General features: G+C 46.2%; 1 protein-coding gene across 2 annotated transcripts in view; it reads left to right on the top strand.

Moving 5' to 3' along the window:
• The first annotated feature begins 2,793 nt into the window (after positions 1–2,793).
• LOC119172388 (uncharacterized) overlaps positions 2,794–21,293 on the top strand; it is a 132,647-nt gene continuing 114,147 nt past the window's right edge. Inside the window, exon 1 of one of the 2 annotated variants that reach the window (XM_037423459.2) lies at positions 2,794–3,546. In XM_037423459.2, the coding sequence (XP_037279356.1) occupies positions 3,306–3,546 (241 nt within the window). In that variant the 5' untranslated portion in view covers positions 2,794–3,305. The remainder of the gene's footprint in view (positions 3,547–21,293) is intronic. The other variant, XM_037423458.2, reaches the window with a different exon arrangement.

Genomic DNA, 21,293 nt, shown 5'->3' with positions numbered 1-21,293 from the left:
GCAGGTGAATATATGCATGCCATCGTAATGAAGCAACTGCGCTAAATTCGTCTTTATATCGCAGCTGCCTTGAAGTTTTACGCATCGCACATGTAATTAAGTATTCATAATAACTGATCAGATGACCTACATAATTGCATATACTTCACAATACGCAGATCAATACGAAAATGAATTCTCATGTAGCTTTGCATTGGAGGTGGTGACCGATGATCCAAAGCAATGAATTTAAAAGCAGAAATACATAGATAGATAAATAGATAGATAGATAGATAGATAGATAGATAGATAGATAGATAGATAGATAGATAGATAGATAAATAGATAGATAGATAGATAGATACGCTCAAAGTCACCAATGCTCGCCAAGAAATTCTTCGCATTTAAAATGTCCCTTGCTCGGTGTGTCGAACTTCGTCGGTCTCGTCTTCACCCGTCGAGTCTCGTGCCGGTCCCGTGGCATAGTGTCGTGTCACGCTCGGGACGGCGTTCTATGGCGCGGTTCTGTTGGGACTTGTGAGGCGGGTTTTACGAACGCGAATTGTTGCACGCGATCTTCTGCGTCTGTCGAACTGCGGCAATATAAAGCCGGTCAGTGAACACTTCGGGTTTTTGCGTCATTAATCACCTTACACATATAAGTTCTGCAACTGCTTTCCTGTTTTACCATAAGGTTATACGATAAAGATTTGAATTAATGTATTACCACTAACTAGCCCGAACCAACACTCTCGTTGATTTTATCTAATCCGAAATCAGTGCCCATGAACTGCACTGTGAGTGCATCGTCAGCCAGAAAGTCTTGTCTGAAAAAGCTGTGGACGAGTTTGCCACCGACGTTACTGCCCTAAGATGAAGTTTGTGAGTGGTTTCACTAAACTGCTTCACAAAAGCTCAGTTGTTGTGCTGGAGGCGGAAAGGTTGTAGGCCTGTGTGCTCAGATTTGGGTACACGTTAAAGAACCCCAGGTGGTCTAAATTTCCGGAGCCCTCCACTACGGCGTCTCTCATATTCAAATAGTGGTTTTGGGACGTTAAACCCCACGTACCATCAGTTGTTGTGGTAAAATTTTCTTGCGGATTTATTTTCTCATTGAATAAGGAACGCGGTGTTCAAAGTACAAACCCGAGAAATTCAGCCCATTTTACGCCGTGAAACTAGTCGCACAGTGAGGTCGTAATGATCATGCTACTAACTATTGGTGCAAAAAAAAAGAAAAAAAAACGTCGTCATCGTTCGCAGCAGAAACATCATCATTGCTTAATTTATTTCTTTATTTATACGTCCTCTCTGGTCACGTGGACTGTGTGACTGCTATACTACGACGGCGTCACAGGCAGACTATCACAACTTAGATGTAAAAAAAAAGTAACAGATGGCACTATTACGTTGCTGTCCAGTCTCTCCTTTGTAGTTTGCTTAGACCACCTAGAGCTGAGGCGTAGCTCGTGTCTTTCACTGAAAATCGCAGTGCGCTACAGAAAGAAATAAGGGCATGGACAGTCGTCCCTCATATAAGACGACAACGTGGCAAGGCAATCACACTTTCTCTGCAGGCCTGTGTAATTGCCCAATCCCTCGCCCTTTTTTTTATTTACTTTTCAGCGTTCCTCTTGAATTGTGAGCCTCTCACTACGCTCCGACCCAGCACGCGCCTCTGTCCGGAGAGTCTAGAGCTCTCGGGAGCACGCGCGATGACATATGAAACCGGAAAATAAAAGCGCAGCAAGCCCCCCTCCCACCCACTCGTACAGGCGGAAGTAGACAGAGCTGGGAGAGGCGCACTCCTCCTTTTCCTCCGCAAGGCGTGATCGATCTGAGCAGAGCACCGAGAGCGAGGCCTGCGCGGCCCGCGCAGATTACAGTGGTCATTGCACTGGCTTTTCTTGCTCGCCTCGCGTCTCTCGTCTTCTTACCCTCCTCCTCACCACAGCGTCAAAGCACTTGCCCCGCAAGAACAATGGAAAAACCGGGAACTAGCAAGGCCGATGAGTGGTTGGCTAGCTGGATGGAAAGGGGACGCGGCGAAGAAAGTACCGAACGTTGCAGGGAGGGGAAGGTGGTGTGGAAGCGGTGCGGAAGGCAAGATAATAGTCGCCGGAGCATGCGGTTCAGAGAACAGGGTAGGGTGTCTTCTATCTTGCCAGTAGTTGCGGGGTCGCTTGGTTAGCCACCTCCCTGCGTTGTCTGTCATGTATGATTTTTTTTTTCGTTCTGTTTCGTTTTGGTTTTTCGCGTTCGACGGCACAAGGGACGCTGAGACTGAATGGGCGTCAGCGGCGAAGACGGTGAAAAAGCGGGCGGGGTGGGCCAGCAGCCTTTTTCCCTTCCCATTACCGAGCTCCAGCCTAACGTTCTGAACACATGCGGTGTCTAAAAAAATAACAGAGAAAGAAAAGAAGGGGAAGGGAAGCAGCAAGAGAGCTCGGCGGCCAGTCCGGCGGCGTGTCACTGCGGTTTCCGTGAAGAAGGATCATCAGCCCGCCGGGTGTGGAGGGAAGGAGAGCACGGAGGGGAGGGGGTAGAAAGTCATCATTCCGCCGTGCCTCTGCTGGAGCGGATTGAAGGGGCCTCCCTCGCCGCCGACTGCTGCAGCCATGACCGCCTCTGCGAGGAGCAGCAGCACAGCGCTGTGGACGCACGCAGAACGCCAGCAGCGGCCTCCTCCTTATCGTCTAGTCGCGTCTGGTCGATAATAATAGTAATAAATAGAGAGCGAGGAGAAACCGGGCTTCCTTCTCTTTCTCTGCCGAGAGCGAGGGTAAAAAAGAGAGTGCGGCGCAGTGCCGCCTGCAGTGAAGGAGACAGAGAGCGCGCGCGGGAGAAGTGGCGTCGCCATGGCAACCATTGCCTTGAACGTCGTTAACGTGCGCGCAGGCGCACTGCATCCTCTCGTAATGATAATTAAACGGGGCTGTTGCGTGCGGCAGCAACCGTCGGAGCTGCGCCGCCGCTAGCTGCGACAGGGCGAAAGGAAGAGCCTCGGCGGACAGCGTCGCCTGCAGCGAGCGCGGCGGCGTACGAAGAGTGAAGCGGCGCGGCGGCAGCAGCAGCAAACGCCGGGCGCTGTCGTCGGAGGCGGCGTCGTTTGAGTGCGGCGCTCGCGCGGTCTCTCTTGCTGTTCGCGTGTGTGTGTGTTTGTGCGCGCGTGAGTGCGCCAATGGCCGCAGACGTTCCTGCATCTTGCCTGTGACTATCGCCGACGTCGTAGTGTGGTGGTGGCGTCGGAGGCGAGGCCAAGCGACTGCGGCGCCGCCCTGGTGCTCACTGTGGGCGACGTCGCCGAGCCGCCGCGGCGATCCAATATGGAGCTGGTGCGGCGGTCCAAGAATTTCAGCGTCGCCGAAAGCGATGCGCTCATCACGCTGTGGAGTGACCCAGAGACGCAGAAGAAGTTTGACTCGGCCTACCGGCACTCGGTCATCTGGGAGATGATTGCCAACAAGCTTCGCATGCACGGATACGAGCGCTCGTCCATCGACTGCAAGACGAAGATTAACAACCTCAAGGCGACGTACTTCAAGTTTCGCAGGATCTACAGCGCCGGTGAGTAGAGCGCTTCCGCTCAACTGTCCACGCCCACTCGGGTTCTCTCCGTGCGCAGAACCCCGAACCGCACAGACGCGCGCGCGCGTTGATGTTTCCCGCCCTGGCTCTTAATTTTTATCCATTGGGAGCTCAGTGAGAGAAGCGCGGTTTCCGGGTTAACCCTTCGGGTACGCGCCGCGCGCCTCGGATTCAAGGAATAAAAAAAAGAGAGAGAGAAGAAAGAGGATCGGTGAACGTGCGAAAAAAAAAAAAAAGTGTGAGGTGGGGAAAACGTCGTGTGCAGCGCGAGTGAGAGGGCACCCACCACAACACGGAACGGCCTCGGTCGCTCGGTGTGTCTCCGTGCCGATCGATAGCACGCTGGCTGAAGTCAGCCAGGCGGCAATGTTTTGATTTGCAAAGGCGCCAGCCCGCGCTTTGCAGGGGGCGTCGGAGAGAACGCGGCGCCACCGGCGTCGTTCTCTGCCGTGCGCAGCCGGAAATCTTCCGGCTTTCCCGCTTCTACTCCGCCTTCCTTCCTGCCCGTTCGGGCTCGGGGCTCGCGCGCTGTGTTTGAGCACTCCGGCCGTGTTGTCGATGCAGCGTTGGTGATTTCAGGCATCTGTCGTTGCCGTTAGCCGGCTTGTTATGCGCTATACGTGAGGTCATATTTTGATACTACATGTTACCGTGGGGGAATTCTATCTCAGCTTCTCTGAAATTCGGAGTTTATTCTTGAAGCCGCCTGCCGATTTTTGACAGTTCCCAACCGCACTATTATAACAGAGCCGTGTGGTACAATTGCAGTTTTCACCGCTTGTCGTTGACCTGTCAAACGTTCTTGCACGACGTTAATTGAGCTGTCGCTATGCCTGATCGCGTGCTGTGGCTTCAGCCGACTGTGACGCAAGCTTCTTTCGAACCACAGTTGTCGTCATTTTGCCTGTCATTCAGTCATATTCTTTCGCAAATAGATTTTGCACTGTGCGATAACTGTATGCATACACCTTTATTTACACTCACATTGCATGTGTTTCCGATGCCAATTGTCATCCAGTGGTTATATTGCTCCATGGAAATTCATACAGTTATACCTAGAGAGGAATCTGGCGCGGCGATCGTGTACCCTCATGGGAATTATGAGAAGTATAGGCTTCGGATTGGATCGCGTTTGCCAGTGAACTGTCTACGGATCTTTTTCTACAGTTTCAGTATCGTTCTTCGCGTAGAGTGGGTAGTGGGGTGGGTGCAAAGGACTGAAGCTGCGCCTTTGTTGTTCAAGGAAGCTGAAAACTGCTACGCCTCTCAGTTTACTGCAACTCTGGAGCTGTATGATATCCCTGTCACACGGCCACCACCAAACTCCGTTGAACACCGTCAACGTAAATCTCCCCTAGGGGGTTCAACGGAGAAGGAGTTGTGGCAGTGTCACACGGCCATGATGAGGTTGTAACAGTTGCCGCGAGGGGGCTCAGCTAGCGCTGTTTGATTTTAGGAAATGTATTCTAATTTCATTATTCTAAACAAACACCCGTTGTGAATGAGTACTAGAACGAAAGAATGTTTAATATTGCCAAAATGTATTATTCTTTCACTGCGGCCACTTCGTGCTCGAAATTTTTTTCTGACCTTAGACTGCTGGGGACGAGAGTACCTCGTTTGGCTGCGAAGGGAGATCGTTGAATGTCATTTGCGAAATGCTCCATTTACCTTCGCTTGCGTAAGGGTGGCCGTGTGACACGGACCGCATCTTCGTTGTCGTAAGGACGAGGGAGTTAAACGGTCTTCGTGAGTGCCCGTGTGACAGGGGTATACGTCGCGTTTGACAGTTTAAGCGACGCGTCGTCCACTCACCGCTGCGCATAGATGTAGCGTCCCATACGAGTGCAGGATATTACATCGAGTTCACATTTGTTGTTTTTGCGTCTTGCCGAAACTCGTTGAAATCAACTGCAAAACGACGGTGACGGGAAGTAGACGCACAGTCACGCTCTTCTGACTCGACTTCACAACAAAACGAGAGGTGCGTTGGGGGCAGACAGCTTGAACACACGCGTCTGGCATCGCAGCAGACGAAACTTTTAAGTGTTTCTCACTTAATGTTGTGCTGTTATTTCCATAAATAGATATTGCGTACTTTCGAGGGCAAAACAAGAATGTTTGATATGAAATGTTGTAAAGAATAATTCATTACATCTTGATGCCAAATCTGGAACGCGATGGCAGAGCAATACATACGCTGGTGGTTAAATTTGTCCACGTTTATTCTACCCCCTAGTCACAACAACATTTTGCAATAAAGTTTGCGTAAAACAAAATTAAACAAGTTCCAATCAGACCTAACTTCATATCACTTTGTTTTACGCTCAGCAAACAAGCGTCGCGAATCTCAAGAACGTGATCCATCCGAAGCCTGTACTTCCCATAATTCCCATGGGGGTACAAGCGCCGCTGAAGGAGCCCGCGTAGACACTAGCGCCAGATTCCCCTCTAGGTATTATTGTATGAAACTCTATGTATTGCTCTAACTCGGAACGCTTCGTTGTATCGCGTCGTCTGCAAACTACAGTGCGTCGCCTCACACTTCAATTAAGCGATGCTGTGGTTGTATCATGCATGCGGTCGTTCCGATAAAGTGCGAAGAACGTTCTTCTGTTAAAGCTTATCCCTCACTGATCTTACTGTGCGGCCGCAAAAGTTTTTTCTTGGCACACTGCCATAACCGTTGTGATTGATCTTGAATTTACTACCATATATTGCGAACATTCTGTAATACTTGGATCGAGAGCCAACTACTTATAGTGCGCCGTAATAGCGGAAATATGCTGCTAAATGAAAGGTGCGTGACATTTCAGAATTTTTTAATAACTGTATGCGTTTTAACGGCGAAGCGCTTTGAGCCGCCGTGAAAGCATTCGTGTGTACGAAATGGCGTGTACACACAAGTATGTGACACTGAAAATTGGGCAAGTGCGACTGTTCCCCGCTGGTCCACTAAAATGAAGAAGGCAAGAGGTGGGCGGCAAAAACCAATTAACATTTCTAGACAAACGTAACGAGCAATTTGAGAAGGTTTCAATTAACTCTCGGGATTAAGCATGCGATGATTACTATGGCCGCACGTTTCAGCTTCGCCGAAGCATCTGTATGGCGTTCAGACGGAATGACACTTCTATGGAGCGCGGCCGCTTCGGCTGCCATTTTCAGCAGAAATATGCAAAGAACGACGCCGTAGTGATGTATACCTCAGGTACCGTACTCTATGCTAGGTCCTTGTGCTATAAATCAAGGATGAACTGAAGCTTGTAACTAATGTGAGCGTGCCAGCTGCGGACAACAAAATGCGTCCGTTGCTAAGCGTGATTCCGTCTGTGCTTCAGCCGTTCCCACAGCAGGAGAATACTGAGAAACGGGAAAAGCAAGGCTGCTGCGAGAACGACGCGATGTGTTGGAACTCCTACGCGAACGACGACTGGGCCCGTAGACCCCCACGAGACGTGCGAAGGCTCGGTTTCGGCCCGAGTTTCAGTCCCTGTACTTTGGAACTTCGTGTCGCGCTTGTGACTGTTTGTTAATAAACATGAACCTCTCTGTGCTGAGAAGGTATACCTTGAAACAACCCAGCATTGCTGACAGCTAAAGATTGACAACAACCTAGCATCGTCTAGTTTGACCCTAGTTTGACGATATTACACTTCAGAATCGTTCAGCGTCGCTGTTTCAACTCTATAGCGTGAACTAATGCAAGCCCTGACATTTGTTCTTTTGAATTCTATGTTTTCCTGTATACGTGAATATTACCGGGAACGTTCACCTATATTAGAAGAAATCATTTTTTAAAATCATGTTTTTTGTCGCACGCGAATGGGTATGAAGTATTGTTGCAGCACCGAAGCACAGCTGCTGCTTTTCGGAAGTGGGCTGCCCTCGTCTAAACGTTGGAAGCCATCGCGTGAATAAACGCACCTGTCATCGGTCCTCATATGGGTGTCCTTGCTTTAACTCTTTTTTCCTCGAAGGACAACAGACACCCGCAGGTACATGGTGTCACTGGTGGTGTGTCGTCGTCCAAGCTCCTGACATAAGATATATAGATACGTGTTTTAAGATTAAAAAAAAATTCTTTGCGGGTGATCATGCCAGTTTCGTTGTCTTTTCTCACGTCAGTGTTTTTTGTAGCTGAAAAGAAGTCGAGAACTGCGCGTATTTTTTATATACCAAGGAACGTATGTATGTTTACAGCCAGAACACGACGCTTTTTCCTCTCTGTCTTTTTCTCGTATATGTTTACGTCATGGCGTGAGTCTGACTCAAGTATCCTGCTTGTGGCTTGTCTACGTACAACAGAGATGCTTCACCGTTATTTATAAAAAGCATCTGATATTAGGATTTTCTGAGTGCTGTATTCTTGAAATGGGGATGCCTCTCACAATACTCTGTTGCCAGAACAGTGGTTCCGCAGACGGTGGTAGAAATAAAAGACGTCAATGAGAGAAGCGAGATCGCTTCGTTTTGAGATCGGATATAACGAAGCGACTGTTTATTCCAGGCACGCTGCGGGCATACCTATTAATATGCTGAATAATACACGTTGGGTACTCGAATGGTTTGGGAGCTTACTGAAAGAGCAGTAACAATACATTGTATAGTTCATCCTGCCCCGTGTATAAGCGCCAGCAAATTGTGCGTGGACTTGCGGTTGGGCTGCACTGTGCAAGGTCAGCACTGGTGGGTGGTAATCAAATCTGGTCATGTTGGTATAATTTTACCGCGGAGGCAATAGTGCAAAACGGTGGTCAAATCGAATCGACTTTTTCAGTCTTATTTATTTCTTCTCTCTTTTCACGGCATTTCTTTAGGCAGTCATTTTCCCATGCTTAACAAAGATTTTGTGTGTGTGTGTGTGTGTGTGTGTGCGTGTGTGTGTGTGTGTGTGTGTGTGTGTGTGTGTGTGTGTGTGTGTGTGTGTGTGTGTGTGTGTGTGTGTGTGTGTGTGAGAGAGAGAGAGAGGTCGGATCTTTATGGGGTATGTCATAAGTTAAGGTTCCAGATCAATTGTCTGGTGTTCACCAATAAGCCTGTCTTTATTCGTGTGTGTGACCACTTTTATCCTTTCGTTGCCATCGAAATACGCTGCCCTAATTGACAGAAAGTGTACACTCACAATCTAATATAGATGATCTCTTGCCATCAGGGGCATAGGCAGAAATGTTTTTTTTAGGGGGAGAGGGGTGGCTTCCTGAAAATGGGGCTGTTTCACTCTGAGGCCATGGCGAAAAATAAAGTTCGGGGGGGGCGGGGGGCACTGGCCCGGGGTGCCGCCCCCTGGCGGCGCCTGTGCGTGCAAATACTGGCCTATAGGGGCAGCCTATAGAAGAGGGCAACATTTAAGGTTGTCGGATTGTTGTAGACTAGACTATAGGCAAATAGCACTGAAGTAATTTCTAAAACTGAAATAAATTTCTAATGTTCAAGGAATTCCAACACAAGGAACATGAATGCTTAACGAAGAGCACTGCAAATATAAACAAAGGGAGAAATACTGAGGCTTAAAGATGACCAGGTTTATGTCGTGTTGGAACATCACCGACACTGTATAAGTGAAAGTTCACGGGCTAAATGCGACGGCGGAGGTAGCATTTCGAATGAGGCGTAATGATAAAGGCTCGCGTGCTTGTAGGCTACGATGCATGAGACCAGTGCGCGTTGTAAAACACCATAGGGTCGAAATGTTTAGACCACGATGGCTTGCCCTATCCGGGTGGTGGCAGGTAAAACTCCAGATAATTAATAATATTAACTAATAACTATTAATATTATTATTAATAGTTTTGAAAACTATTACTATTATGAAGATTATAATTGTCATTATTATTATTATTATTATTATTATTATTATTATTATTATTATTATTATTATTATTATTATTATTATTATTATCATTAATAATAATATTATTATTATTATTATTATCAATATTATTATTTTTATTATTATTATTATTATTAATATTATTATTATTATTATTAGTAGTAGTAGTAGTAGTAGTAGTAGTAGTAGTAGTAGTAGTAGTAGTGGTATGTGATGCAAGTAGAAGTAAACGTACTTTATGCTATTCGGGATCATCGAGAACTTATTCTCATACGAAATAGGATGCCACTGAATACTAACCGTGTGGGATCCCAAAGACACTTGTCTAGAAATCCGAGAGATTTTTCTATGGCCGAGTGTTCGCCGCTAAACTTACTACCAATCCAAAAATTAAACATGAACACCCACGCACACACGATGGAGCTTACCCCCCTTCCCTTCCTATAGAAAAAATACGTCTCATTTTTAGCTAGAAACGTTATATATAACTGTGGCTTGATTGAAAGCCTACGTCCGCCAGCCGGCGTATATTTTCAAGCGTTCCAAACGTGCGTGGGAAACTCGTGAATTTCGTTTCGAAAAGACGCGATGGCACTTTTTTTCCTGTTTTGTTTATGCCACAATGACTGCAGTCAGGGCTGCGTGCTTTCTTTCGCTTTTTCTCTCTACTCAGCTGCCTCCCCCTCCCCCTTTTTTTTGTTTTTCCTGGCTCAGCCAAGGTTTCTCAGCTAATGTTTTCTGCAGCGAGAACCATGCGCGTCGCGACCTTCCTCCAGATGACGCTAACGCGAAATGGTCTTCCTCGAGGTTATAAAGTATAATCTTGAGCGCCGCCGCCAGCGGACCACTTCCTGCATGGCGCACTCCGCGGTACAGTTGACAGGGTGTGGCTTTATTGAGCTTTGCTGGCAATAATAATAATAATAATAATAATAATAATAATAATAATAATAATAATAATAATAATAATAAATGATTATGCGTGTGAGGTAAACACCGTGAAAATTGCTCTTTATCTTCATGTATACAGCTCGGCAAGCGGGACTGCCTCGGGTGTGTCGTCAACGCCGTGCAGTTAGCGCGTGTTTTTGAGGCGTGTGAGCTAGAGGAAGCAGCTATATATGATCTCCACGGTGTAGGATTGCTCGCCGCCTTGGTTTAGCCGCTACGGCCGGTGGTCGATTGCAGAGTAAAAATTTATGCACCCAAAAGGGTGTAAAAATGGTGCTTTTACGAGAAAGCACCCTTTGCAACACTATTTTATTTATTTATTTATTTTTATTTTAGACATATAGGTGAAATAGGCCACTGTGGTGTTTGCTTCGGAGTCTGAGTGAGCCCGGGTAAGCATCTTATTGAGTTTAAGTCGTGGGTTTGATCCCTTCCGTGGCGGTCGCCATTTTGGTGGAGGCGAAGTGTTAGATACCGCCTGTACGGCGCGCCGATGTTTGCGATTTCAGGAGCCCTCCGCTACAGCGTCCCTCAGCAATATCGCGGTTATGAGATGTAAAACGTGTACACCAACTATTGAGGCTTCTCACTGAAACCGAAAACTTCGATCGATGGGCGTGATGATCGCATCACTTATAAAATACTTAAAATAAAGAAATGAGAAAAAAAAACTCCGTGCCCAGCTTGGTTTCTGGATTCGAGATTTAACGTATCATTGCATGCCAGTGCATGCTGCTTTAACAGGACAATACTGCTTCCAACTTCAACCCTTCGACCTACACTTGCATTTTGCTCTTGCTTCTTGAATTTGTCACAGCAAAACAATGTTCCGTCCTTGCGCCGCCGTGGTGGTCTAGCGGCTAAGGTACTCGGCTGCCGAGTCGCAGGTGGCGGGATCGAATCCCGGCTGCGGCGGCTGCATTTTCGATGGATGCGGAAATGCTGTAGGCCCGTGTGCTCAGATTTGGGGCACACTGAAGAACCCCAGGTGGTAAGAACCCCAGTAGAGAAGAGCGTAGATATTGACAGTAAACGGTAGTCAACGCATTTTATGCGCCGAGAATCGGCCCAAAAACCGCACGCGAGGAAGCGGCGCTGCGTGTATTTGTATACGCGCCGCCGACCGCCTATGCACACATGTATGCGCAGAGATGGTGCTGCCACCTATAGTCCGATCTCGCCCTCTATATTCGCGGCCGCAGTACGTCGATGCGCCTTCAGTGTATACTCAAAAAGTCAAATTATGTTCCCGTAAAATGGCTTCGCTACCGTTCTGTGTGACGTACCGGGGTATCTTAGGCAAAGCTCAAGGATGCAATCCGTTCCTGGCCACAGCAGCACCATTTCGATGGGGAAGAAATTAAAAAAAAAAGCAGTCGTCGACTTCGATTTGGGAGCATGTTAGAGTGCAGTTATTGTCGCGCTGCAGGAATTCGCTTGAGCCAAGAAGAAGAGGAGGGAGAAAAAGGCACGAGAAGCGAGCTGTTGTCTGTTGTGGGGCTTACCGTCCTGTCTCTTGCGCTGCACTAAGCGTCTCGAACCTCTCTCATCTTTTAAATAAATCCAATGCATCGTTACAATATCAAAGTCGAAATCAAGAAGAGGAAATTCGTAGTACATCTAGCGAGTTGGCAAGACTGCCGCTGATCACTAAGAGTAACAAACTGGCTTTCAAGAGAAGGTAAGCACGCAAGGGGAAGACAGAAATACAGAAAGCGGGCAAATGAGGTCAAGATGATGATAGTTATAGCGCGAGAACAGAACGACGAGACAGGGACAAAAAGGACACGGACACGAGTGCTCGTGTCCTTCGTGTCCTTCTTGTCTCTGTGTCGTTGTTATGTTCTCGCGCTATTACTATCGTCATGTCATACCAACTAGCCCAGGCTGCCACATTTTTGAGGTCAAGATGTTTGTGGTTATAACGTTGCCGCCGTAAGCCCGTGACAGGGTTAATTGAAGAGACATGGCAGAGGCATTTGCCCTGCAGAGGGCGTAACGTATACTCAAGCTGTTGCTGCTGCTGATGACAATGACGACGAAGCACAGTACAAAGCAGTACGTGGGCTGTAAGAGTGCTTATAGAGACCGCAATAAAGGCCGGGTGGCATACAAGACTGCTATGTTTGCTACTGTGCGTGTGGGGAGGAGAATCAACGTGGAGAGAGGGAGAGAGAGCGGAGCAAGGAAAGACAAGAATCAATCCTAAAAACACGTCCGGTTCACTATCCTGCACGTGGAGAAGGTATAAAGGGACTGTTGCGACCGGGGTTTGCAGGCACCGGAGATCCGGGATGTATATGTTGAGGCAGGATGAAGTTGAACTTAGTAGAGAGGGTTTATTTACATTATTTAAATGGCAAGAGCTCTCTGGCCTGAAGCACTACATTCCAAGCTCTACATTGAAAGGCTCTCCATTGAACAAGCACCGTGAACAACCACTGAGCAGCTCGCGAGGGCTGATTTTAAACAGTCTCATTTTCCCAAATACCTAGATCGGGGAATAGGTTCATACTACACTGTCCAATAAAAGGTTCAACAACACACACGAGGGTCATTAAGCTGGCACCGCCCCCAACATACACACATAAACGAAACACGTGCATGGTCCCTGCGATGCTGCCTCCTCCGGCGCATCTTGCTTCCCGTGAGAGGGGTGTAATGAGTGTTATCTCGCCGCTCGGCCCGACCACCCATGCTTTGTCGAACGGCGGTCGCGGCTAGGTGCCTCCTAGGGCGAATGCCTGGACATCTTGTGCTGATTTGAGAGTCGGTGGCCCATCAGTCAGAGACGCACAGCGCAGTGGTCTGATGTCCATATTTGGCGAAAACTCGGCAGTGTGGCGGCTTGGGCTAGTTGGTATGGCGTGACGATAGTTATAGCGCGAGAACAAAACGATGACACAGAGACAAGAAGGACATGAGTCCTTCGTGTCCTTCTTGTCTCTGTGTCGTCGTTTCGTTCTCGCGCTATAACTATTGGAAACTCGGCATTGTGGCAGGAAGAACCCACGTGTCGGATCTCCGCGCCGACCTCAAGGACAGCAGTGCTCTGTGGAGGAATAGCAGCCACGCAGCGCCCAGCACATGGAACCAGCAGGGTGTCTGCGCGCTGCAACTTGTCTCCACTAAATGAGGCGACAGCCCTTCTTCCGTTCTGGCGGCCGTGGCCAAAGGGTGGCTCGTCAAACGCAACAGGACCTAAAGAGGGACAGGAAAGAAAAGAGAGACACGGCCATAGTAATGAGGATCGTCGTAGTGGAAGGGCTCCGCATAATTCGTCAATATGGTGTTCTTTAACGCGCTCTGACATTGCACAGTACGCAGGCCTCTATGATTTTGTCTCTGTCAATTTGCGACCGCTGCTGCTGGGATCGAAATCGCGACATTCGTGTCAACAGCCGAGCGCCGTATCTTTTACTCGACCCCTACGGACAGATGGACAGAGTCACGCTCGTACTTCAAGTAGCAAGCTCATCCATTCTGCTGAAGGTGGCGTCGATTTTCTATGTCAAGTACTTGAGCGAGGCGCTTTTGCTTTCTTTTTCTCTTTTTTTGGGTTCGGAACCCTCGAAGAGCACGTCCACGTTCCTAGAATTTTAGCGGCCTCAGATAGTCTTGAGCCCAATCCGCCTCTTTCGCCGACTCACTCTCTGTATTTCGTGCCGACTGTTTCTTCCCCCGCAATCTCCGATGACAGCGCAGCTCTGGCCGACTGGCTCTTCCTACGCCATCTTCTGACGCCGACAAGAGCTCTTGCTCAGTGGTGCCCTGTCTTCGGACTCCTGCGACCGTGTCCATCTTTCCTATCTTTTTCTTACTTCTGGGTGTCGCAGTCCTTGCGCCATTCTCTCCCCCCCCGCCCCTTTCTGTCTCTGTACCTTTTAATCCTATCCTTTTAATCCCCCCTTACTTCCATCCCTTGTTAGCTATTATGATGCAGACAGTTGCTGGGCTCACTTTTATCTTCTTTTCTCTTCTAAGAATCACATAAGAAGCCTCTTTCGATTCTCTGTACTGACCTGCTCCGTTTCGGTAGAGGTTGCGTCGGCCGGTAGTGCCCGAGACAAAGCCTCCTAGATTAGAGGGTATTTCGCGACCTTCACGCCAGGGTATGGTCGCACGCACAGGGGCCTTGTAGTGAGGGCGGTAGATTCATGCAAAGGCATCGGCAGTGGGTATCGCTGGGTGTCACAGCGAGCAGAGCTGCACCGGAAGCACCTAAAAATGTTCCCGCGACTTTCACAGGTGGCTCGCAATTAACGGACTTGTTGGGAAAATATACGCATAAAAGCGTTATCGCTCGACATTAAATATCGACCTGAGCTTCTTTTTGCGTTCAAGCAACGCGACGTGGCACGCCAGGTCCACTTGGGAGTGTTACACAGGAATACGGATACCCGTGCTCGAACGTTTTCCTTCGTTTCGCGTCTCGGCGCGCCGCCACAAAGGGAAAGTCGTCATTTCCTCAAACCTGATATAACCACGTGGAACAACCATTCTTCGCGGCACAATGGAGGCGGGGTCGGGTACGATAGCATTACAAACGCAAACTAAATATACTAACGGAGTCCGGCTTGTTTCATGTTTCATATGCATGTAGAGGAGGATAAGCGAAACAACTTCTTAGCTGCTAGGTTAACCTTTTTGCCAGTGTTGCCCAACTCTATTTGCCTTCAACGGGTGGGTTGATCGAAACCATAGGCAAACAAAATTAAGATAAATGCTAAGTTTTGTCGCTTGTCTTCCGAAGTAGGCTCAGCAGTGAACAAAGCAAAGTAAATAAGAAACATACATACATACTTACATGCATGCATACATACATACATACATACATACATACATACATACATACATACATACATACATACATACATACATACATACATACATACATACATACATACATACATACATACATACATACATACATACATACATACATACATACATACATACATACATACATACATATATGCATGCATACATACATATATGCATGCATACATGCATACATACATGCATGCATACATACATACATACATACATACATACATACATACATACATACATACATACATACATACATACATACATACATGCATGCATACATACATGCATGCATACATACATACATACATACATGCATACATACATACATACATACATACATGCATGCATACATACATACATACATACATACATACATACATACATACATACATATATGCATGCATACATACATATATGCATGCATACATGCATACATACATGCATGCATACATACATACATACATACATACATACATACATACATACATACATACATACATACATACATGCATACATACATACATACATACATACATGCATGCATACATACATACATACATACATACATACATACATACATACATATATGCATGCATACATACATATATGCATGCATACATGCATACATACATGCATGCATACATGCATACATACATACATACATACATACATACATACATACATACATACATACATACATACATACATACATACATGCATGCATACATGCGTACATACATACATGCATGCATGCATGCATACATGCATACATGCATGCATGCATACATACATACATACATACATACATACATACATACATACATACATACATACATACATACATACATACATACATACATACATACATACATACATACATACATACATACATACATACATACATACATACATACATACATACATACATACATACATACATACATACATACATACATACATACATACATACATACATACATACATACATACATACATATATGCATGCATACATACATATATGCATGCATACATGCATACATACATGCATGCATACATACATACATACATACATACATACATACATACATACATACATACATACATACATGCATGCATACATGCGTACATACATACATGCATGCATGCATGCATACATGCATACATGCATGCATGCATACATACATACATACATACATACATACATACATACATACATACGTACATGCATACATACATGCATGCATACATGCATGCATACATGCATGTATACATGCATACATACATGCACACATACATGCATGCATACATGCATACATACATACATATATACATACATACATACATGCATACATACATACATACATACATACATACATACATACATACATACATACATACATACATACATACATACATACATACATACATACATACATACATACATACATACATACATACATACATACATACATACATACATACATACATACATACATACATACATACATACATATATGCATGCATACATACATATATGCATGCATACATGCATACATACATGCATGCATACATGCATACATACATACATACATACATACATACATACATACATACATACATACATACATACATACATACATACATACATGCATGCATGCATACATGCGTACATACATACATGCATGCATGCATGCATACATGCATACATGCATGCATGCATACATACATACATACATACATACATACATACATACGTACATGCATACATACATGCATGCATACATGCATGCATACATGCATGTATACATGCATACATACATGCACACATACATGCATGCATACATGCATACATACATACATATATACATACATACATACATGCATACATACATACATACATACATACATACATACATGTGCGATGTCACTGCACGCTAAAAAACGCCAGATGGTGGACATTTTCGAGACTGCGGCGTTAATCGGAATCATGTGAATGTTTTGGGTTATTAAGCACCAATTATTATTATTATTATTATTATTATTATTATTATTATTGAGAGTATTACAATATGACAACTTCTGATGTAAACGACGTCACACCGATATGGAACACTGCTTGCGCTTTCACTCACAGAAGTTGAAGGGAGTTAACGTCAGTGTAGTCGAGAAACACTTTCATGGAAGCGGTGCTGGCGTTACAGCATGCACACACATGCATTTTCGATTGAGGCGTAATGCTTGAGACGCGTGTACCAAGATTGAGATTTACTTTGAAGAACACCAGATGGTCAAAATTTCTGGAGCCCACCACTACAGTGTCTCTCATAGTCATATCATGGTTTCGGAGTTTCGGAACGTTTAAGCCCAACAGATAATACATGAAACTTACGTATTATAGTAGAGCGAAGTACCACGTCACCATGGTTGAAGATTGAATCTTCATTATAGCTGTGAACCTGAGGAATTAGTTATTTCAGGGACGTTTTCACGACGGATATGGCGTTGCTTGGGCCCTGGCTGCTGCTCTTTTTACCGCATTTGTAGGTCGAGCTTTTGCCAGTATAATCATGACGCAGAGCGCGTATATAGCGGCTTGTGAAAGAGCGCTTGCTGCTGATAGCTGAAAGACTTTGGCGCTTCCTTTTCAAATTAGTCTTTATTGCGCATCACATAGAGAAACAGAGAAATCGTGCACTGTGTTTAAGCTCGGTGTATACCCCGAGTTTTATTTTGGACATATAGGTGAAATAGGCCACTTTAGTGCTTGCTTCGGAGTCTGAGTGAGTCCTGGTAAGCATCTTGTTTTCGGAGTGAGTCCTGTAGAGAGAGAGAAAAAAAATTAGTGAGTGAATTTGAGTGAATGATGAGCCCAAAATGAGCTTCTCGAGTGAGTATGCGAGATGTCCGCATTTTTTTGTATTTTTACATTTTATTTATGTATTTATTACGTCTTTATTTTGCGGCCTATGCTTTGTACCACTTGACCTTACTTGGCGGTATGTTGAAACCTCCAAGGGAGCCTCTGGTTATTCGAAAAAAACATAAGTCATCACCGAGTATATCGGGGCACTATGTTTCGCGTATAGAATTGACGCATCTTCCGCGGAAACAATATGGCAAGTGCATTCATCGGAACCCTGAAAAGTGTAGCAAGGTTCACTCCCGGTCGAAGACATATTGTACGTCAATTGTGACGTTTTCTTCCCTAAAAAAAGCGTGACATTCTAGTGTCCTAGCGTGCATGAACGAATAAATTACCATACGTCCCGTTCCCGGAAATTTTCAGATCTGCAACAGCTAAATGAATGGCTAACAGTTAAAGATGTGGTGGGAGAGAAAGAGAGGTTCCAAAAGGTTCCAAAAGTTCGCGTTGTACGCCTGTTTGACGGGGTTTGGGTCGCTGTATTCGTCACGTAGCATGCGCACTTGAGCGCGTTTCGTGTTCCCCCTATTGTTTCGCGCACCTTTCGTGTGATTGTTGGCGCTTGTGTTCTGACTTTTCCTTTCCTCGTGTTTATCGTCTTTTTTTGTATGCGCTTGGCTTTTTCGAACCGTAAATGCTAGTTAATGTTATCTAAAAAGGAAAAACGAGAAAGCGAGGGTGCGTCTTGCATGGTTTTTTTTTCCCTGTCTGGCCTTTTTCCGTTGACATCGTCGCATTCGGTGTGTGTGTGTAGAGGGGGGGGGGGGATCAGTTGGGGCGACTCTTTTGGCGTATATGTTTATAAAGGGGAAAAAGTGCGTCAGTGGGTTTTTAGAGCGGTGGATTACAGAGAGCATCAAAGCAGTTACCGTAAATTGATCATCATGTCAGGTTAACGTGACATGTGCTTTGCATCCGTTGCATGGAATTCTGAACATGCAAAAGCTCTCGTTGGGCTTCGAGAGAGCGAGAGAGGGGGAGATCGCTCTTTATGTCAAAGCAGAGATTTGGTGTTTGCTAGCCCGGATAATCGCGCAAATGCCGCTGTATAAGCGACCGAAAGAGAGAAGGAAGAAAGGTGCCCAGTGCTTTGGACAGAGATAAAGCAAATCAAATCATTTCAAGTCTTTCATATGCCCCACGATAATAAGGAATGCCGCCTCCCACTCCCCGCCACAGTGCGAAGTCATAATAAACGTTCGGTCAAGTCTCCGTCTTCGTCACAGCTCGACAGTCAAGTCGGTGGTGGGGAGTGTGAGCTGAGCTAGCTGATTCCATACACAACGTTTTCACGAGGTGCATGGGGCAACGTACTACGGCTACTGACCCGCAGGTCGCGGGTTCGAATCCCGGCTGCGGCGGCTGCATTTCCGATGGAGGCGGAAATGTTGTAGGCCCGTGTGCTCAGATTTGGGTGCACGTTAAAGAACCCCAGGTGGTCGAAATTTCCGGAGCCCTCCACTACGGCGTCTCTCATAATCATATGGTGGTTTTGGGACGTTAAACCCCACTTATCAATCAATCAATGGGGCAACGTACTAGATTTACTCCGGGCGGGGTGCACTTCGCTTTTTTAGTGCGGTGGACTTGAAGGGTCCACGATGCTGTCATCGTCGCATGCTGTCGTAGGTTGGCGTAACGCATAGGCGTGTGATTGCGTGCTCTCACCGAATCGGGCACTTTTTTTCTTTTGTGTGTCGAGCGCCTTGGGGGTGATAGAAATAACAAGAAAAAAAACGGAAGATACTGCGAAAGAGCAATAAAAAGAAAGAAAAGAGAAAACCAAGCAGGAACAAAGAAGGCTGCTGGCTGCCTAGCACCTCACTTCAGACTTAGCCTGATATATATATATATATATATATATATATATATATATATATATATATATATATATATATATATATATATATATATATATATATATATATATATATATATATATAACTGGAATTTGCGGGGAAAGACCAGGAACTCGTACGCCGTGGACATAATGTACAGTGTTGTGTACGGCTTGGACACAGCGTGAAGTACACCGTTGACGTTTCTTCGGAAGCTTCCGGGTTTTCTCGCTGGCCTCCTTCGGGGAAAAATGGCATAAAAACGACGATCGGCTCTGTATACTCTCAGGAGTAAGCAGTAGAAAACGTGTGGCGCGAGAGATAAAAAGGAAGGAACGCAAAGAAAAGAAAAAGGGGGACGGGACGACGACGACGAGGCTTTTGCTATTTTATACTGCGTCGCTCCGAGCCCAGTCACGATCGCGCAGGTATCTCCTTGCTACGCGAGCGTGCGTGCGTCCTTTCTCCGAACGACTGGCCTGGCGAAAGCTGATGGTGCGCCGACTTCACTGTTACGCGGGCTGAGCTTCGTTCACTAGCGCAGCTGCGCCATGGAGGCCACCGTCTCTCTCTCTCTCTCTCTCTCTCTCTCTCTTTCCTCGCAGCCTGTTCGGCGCTTTCTTCTCTACTCGGTCAGAATAATAACGATAGTAGTGACGATAATGGTGTTTGGTCGGCAGTGTCGTAACGTCCATCAGCGAAGAGAATCAAAGGATGCCCGTGCACTCCTTCCGTGCTGCGCATGCAGACTGCTTTCCTTCTCTCTCTCTATTTCCTCCTCGCGTCTCACGACGACGACGGCTTGCTGTGCTACTCTCGCGTTATTATCCGTCATTACGGCCTCTTGGTTAACGTGCATGCATGCCCACGGTCGTTAGCAGTCTGCTGCGCCAAGGGGGAACCTTTTGATTCGTGGCTCGGCGTATTTTTATTTTATGATGATGATTATTGTTATTATTGTGTTTCGGGCACGGCGTTTGCATGCAATGACATTCGGCCGGCCGCCGTGGCGTTTCGAATGCAGTTCCTTATTGTGCAGGCGCACGGCATAACTGCGTCTGTTTCGTGAGCCGACGCACTTGCGCGCCTTGCGTATACGCTGGGCGCGGCGAGCGCTGCGTTATGCTGGTGTGGCATAGTGAAGTCTAGGAACGTATAATGGAAGCTAGGTTGGATATACGATCGGCCCTATCTGTATTTTTGGAAAGCAGGGTAGACGCTCCTCTCTCTCTATTTTTTTTTGTCTCTGCGTGCAGTGATATCCTATCTCCGGGATCAAGTCAAGGTTTTCTACGCGAGAATATTTCGAAAGCAGTCATATTCTAGCTGGACAACAGTCTCGACCTCC

The sequence above is a fragment of the Rhipicephalus microplus genome, chromosome 4, assembly GCF_043290135.1.
Source record: "Rhipicephalus microplus isolate Deutch F79 chromosome 4, USDA_Rmic, whole genome shotgun sequence".
NCBI lineage: Eukaryota > Metazoa > Arthropoda > Arachnida > Ixodida > Ixodidae > Rhipicephalus > Rhipicephalus microplus.
The sequence above is the reverse complement of the archived record's forward strand: the minus strand, read 5'-3'. Positions and strand labels throughout refer to the sequence as shown.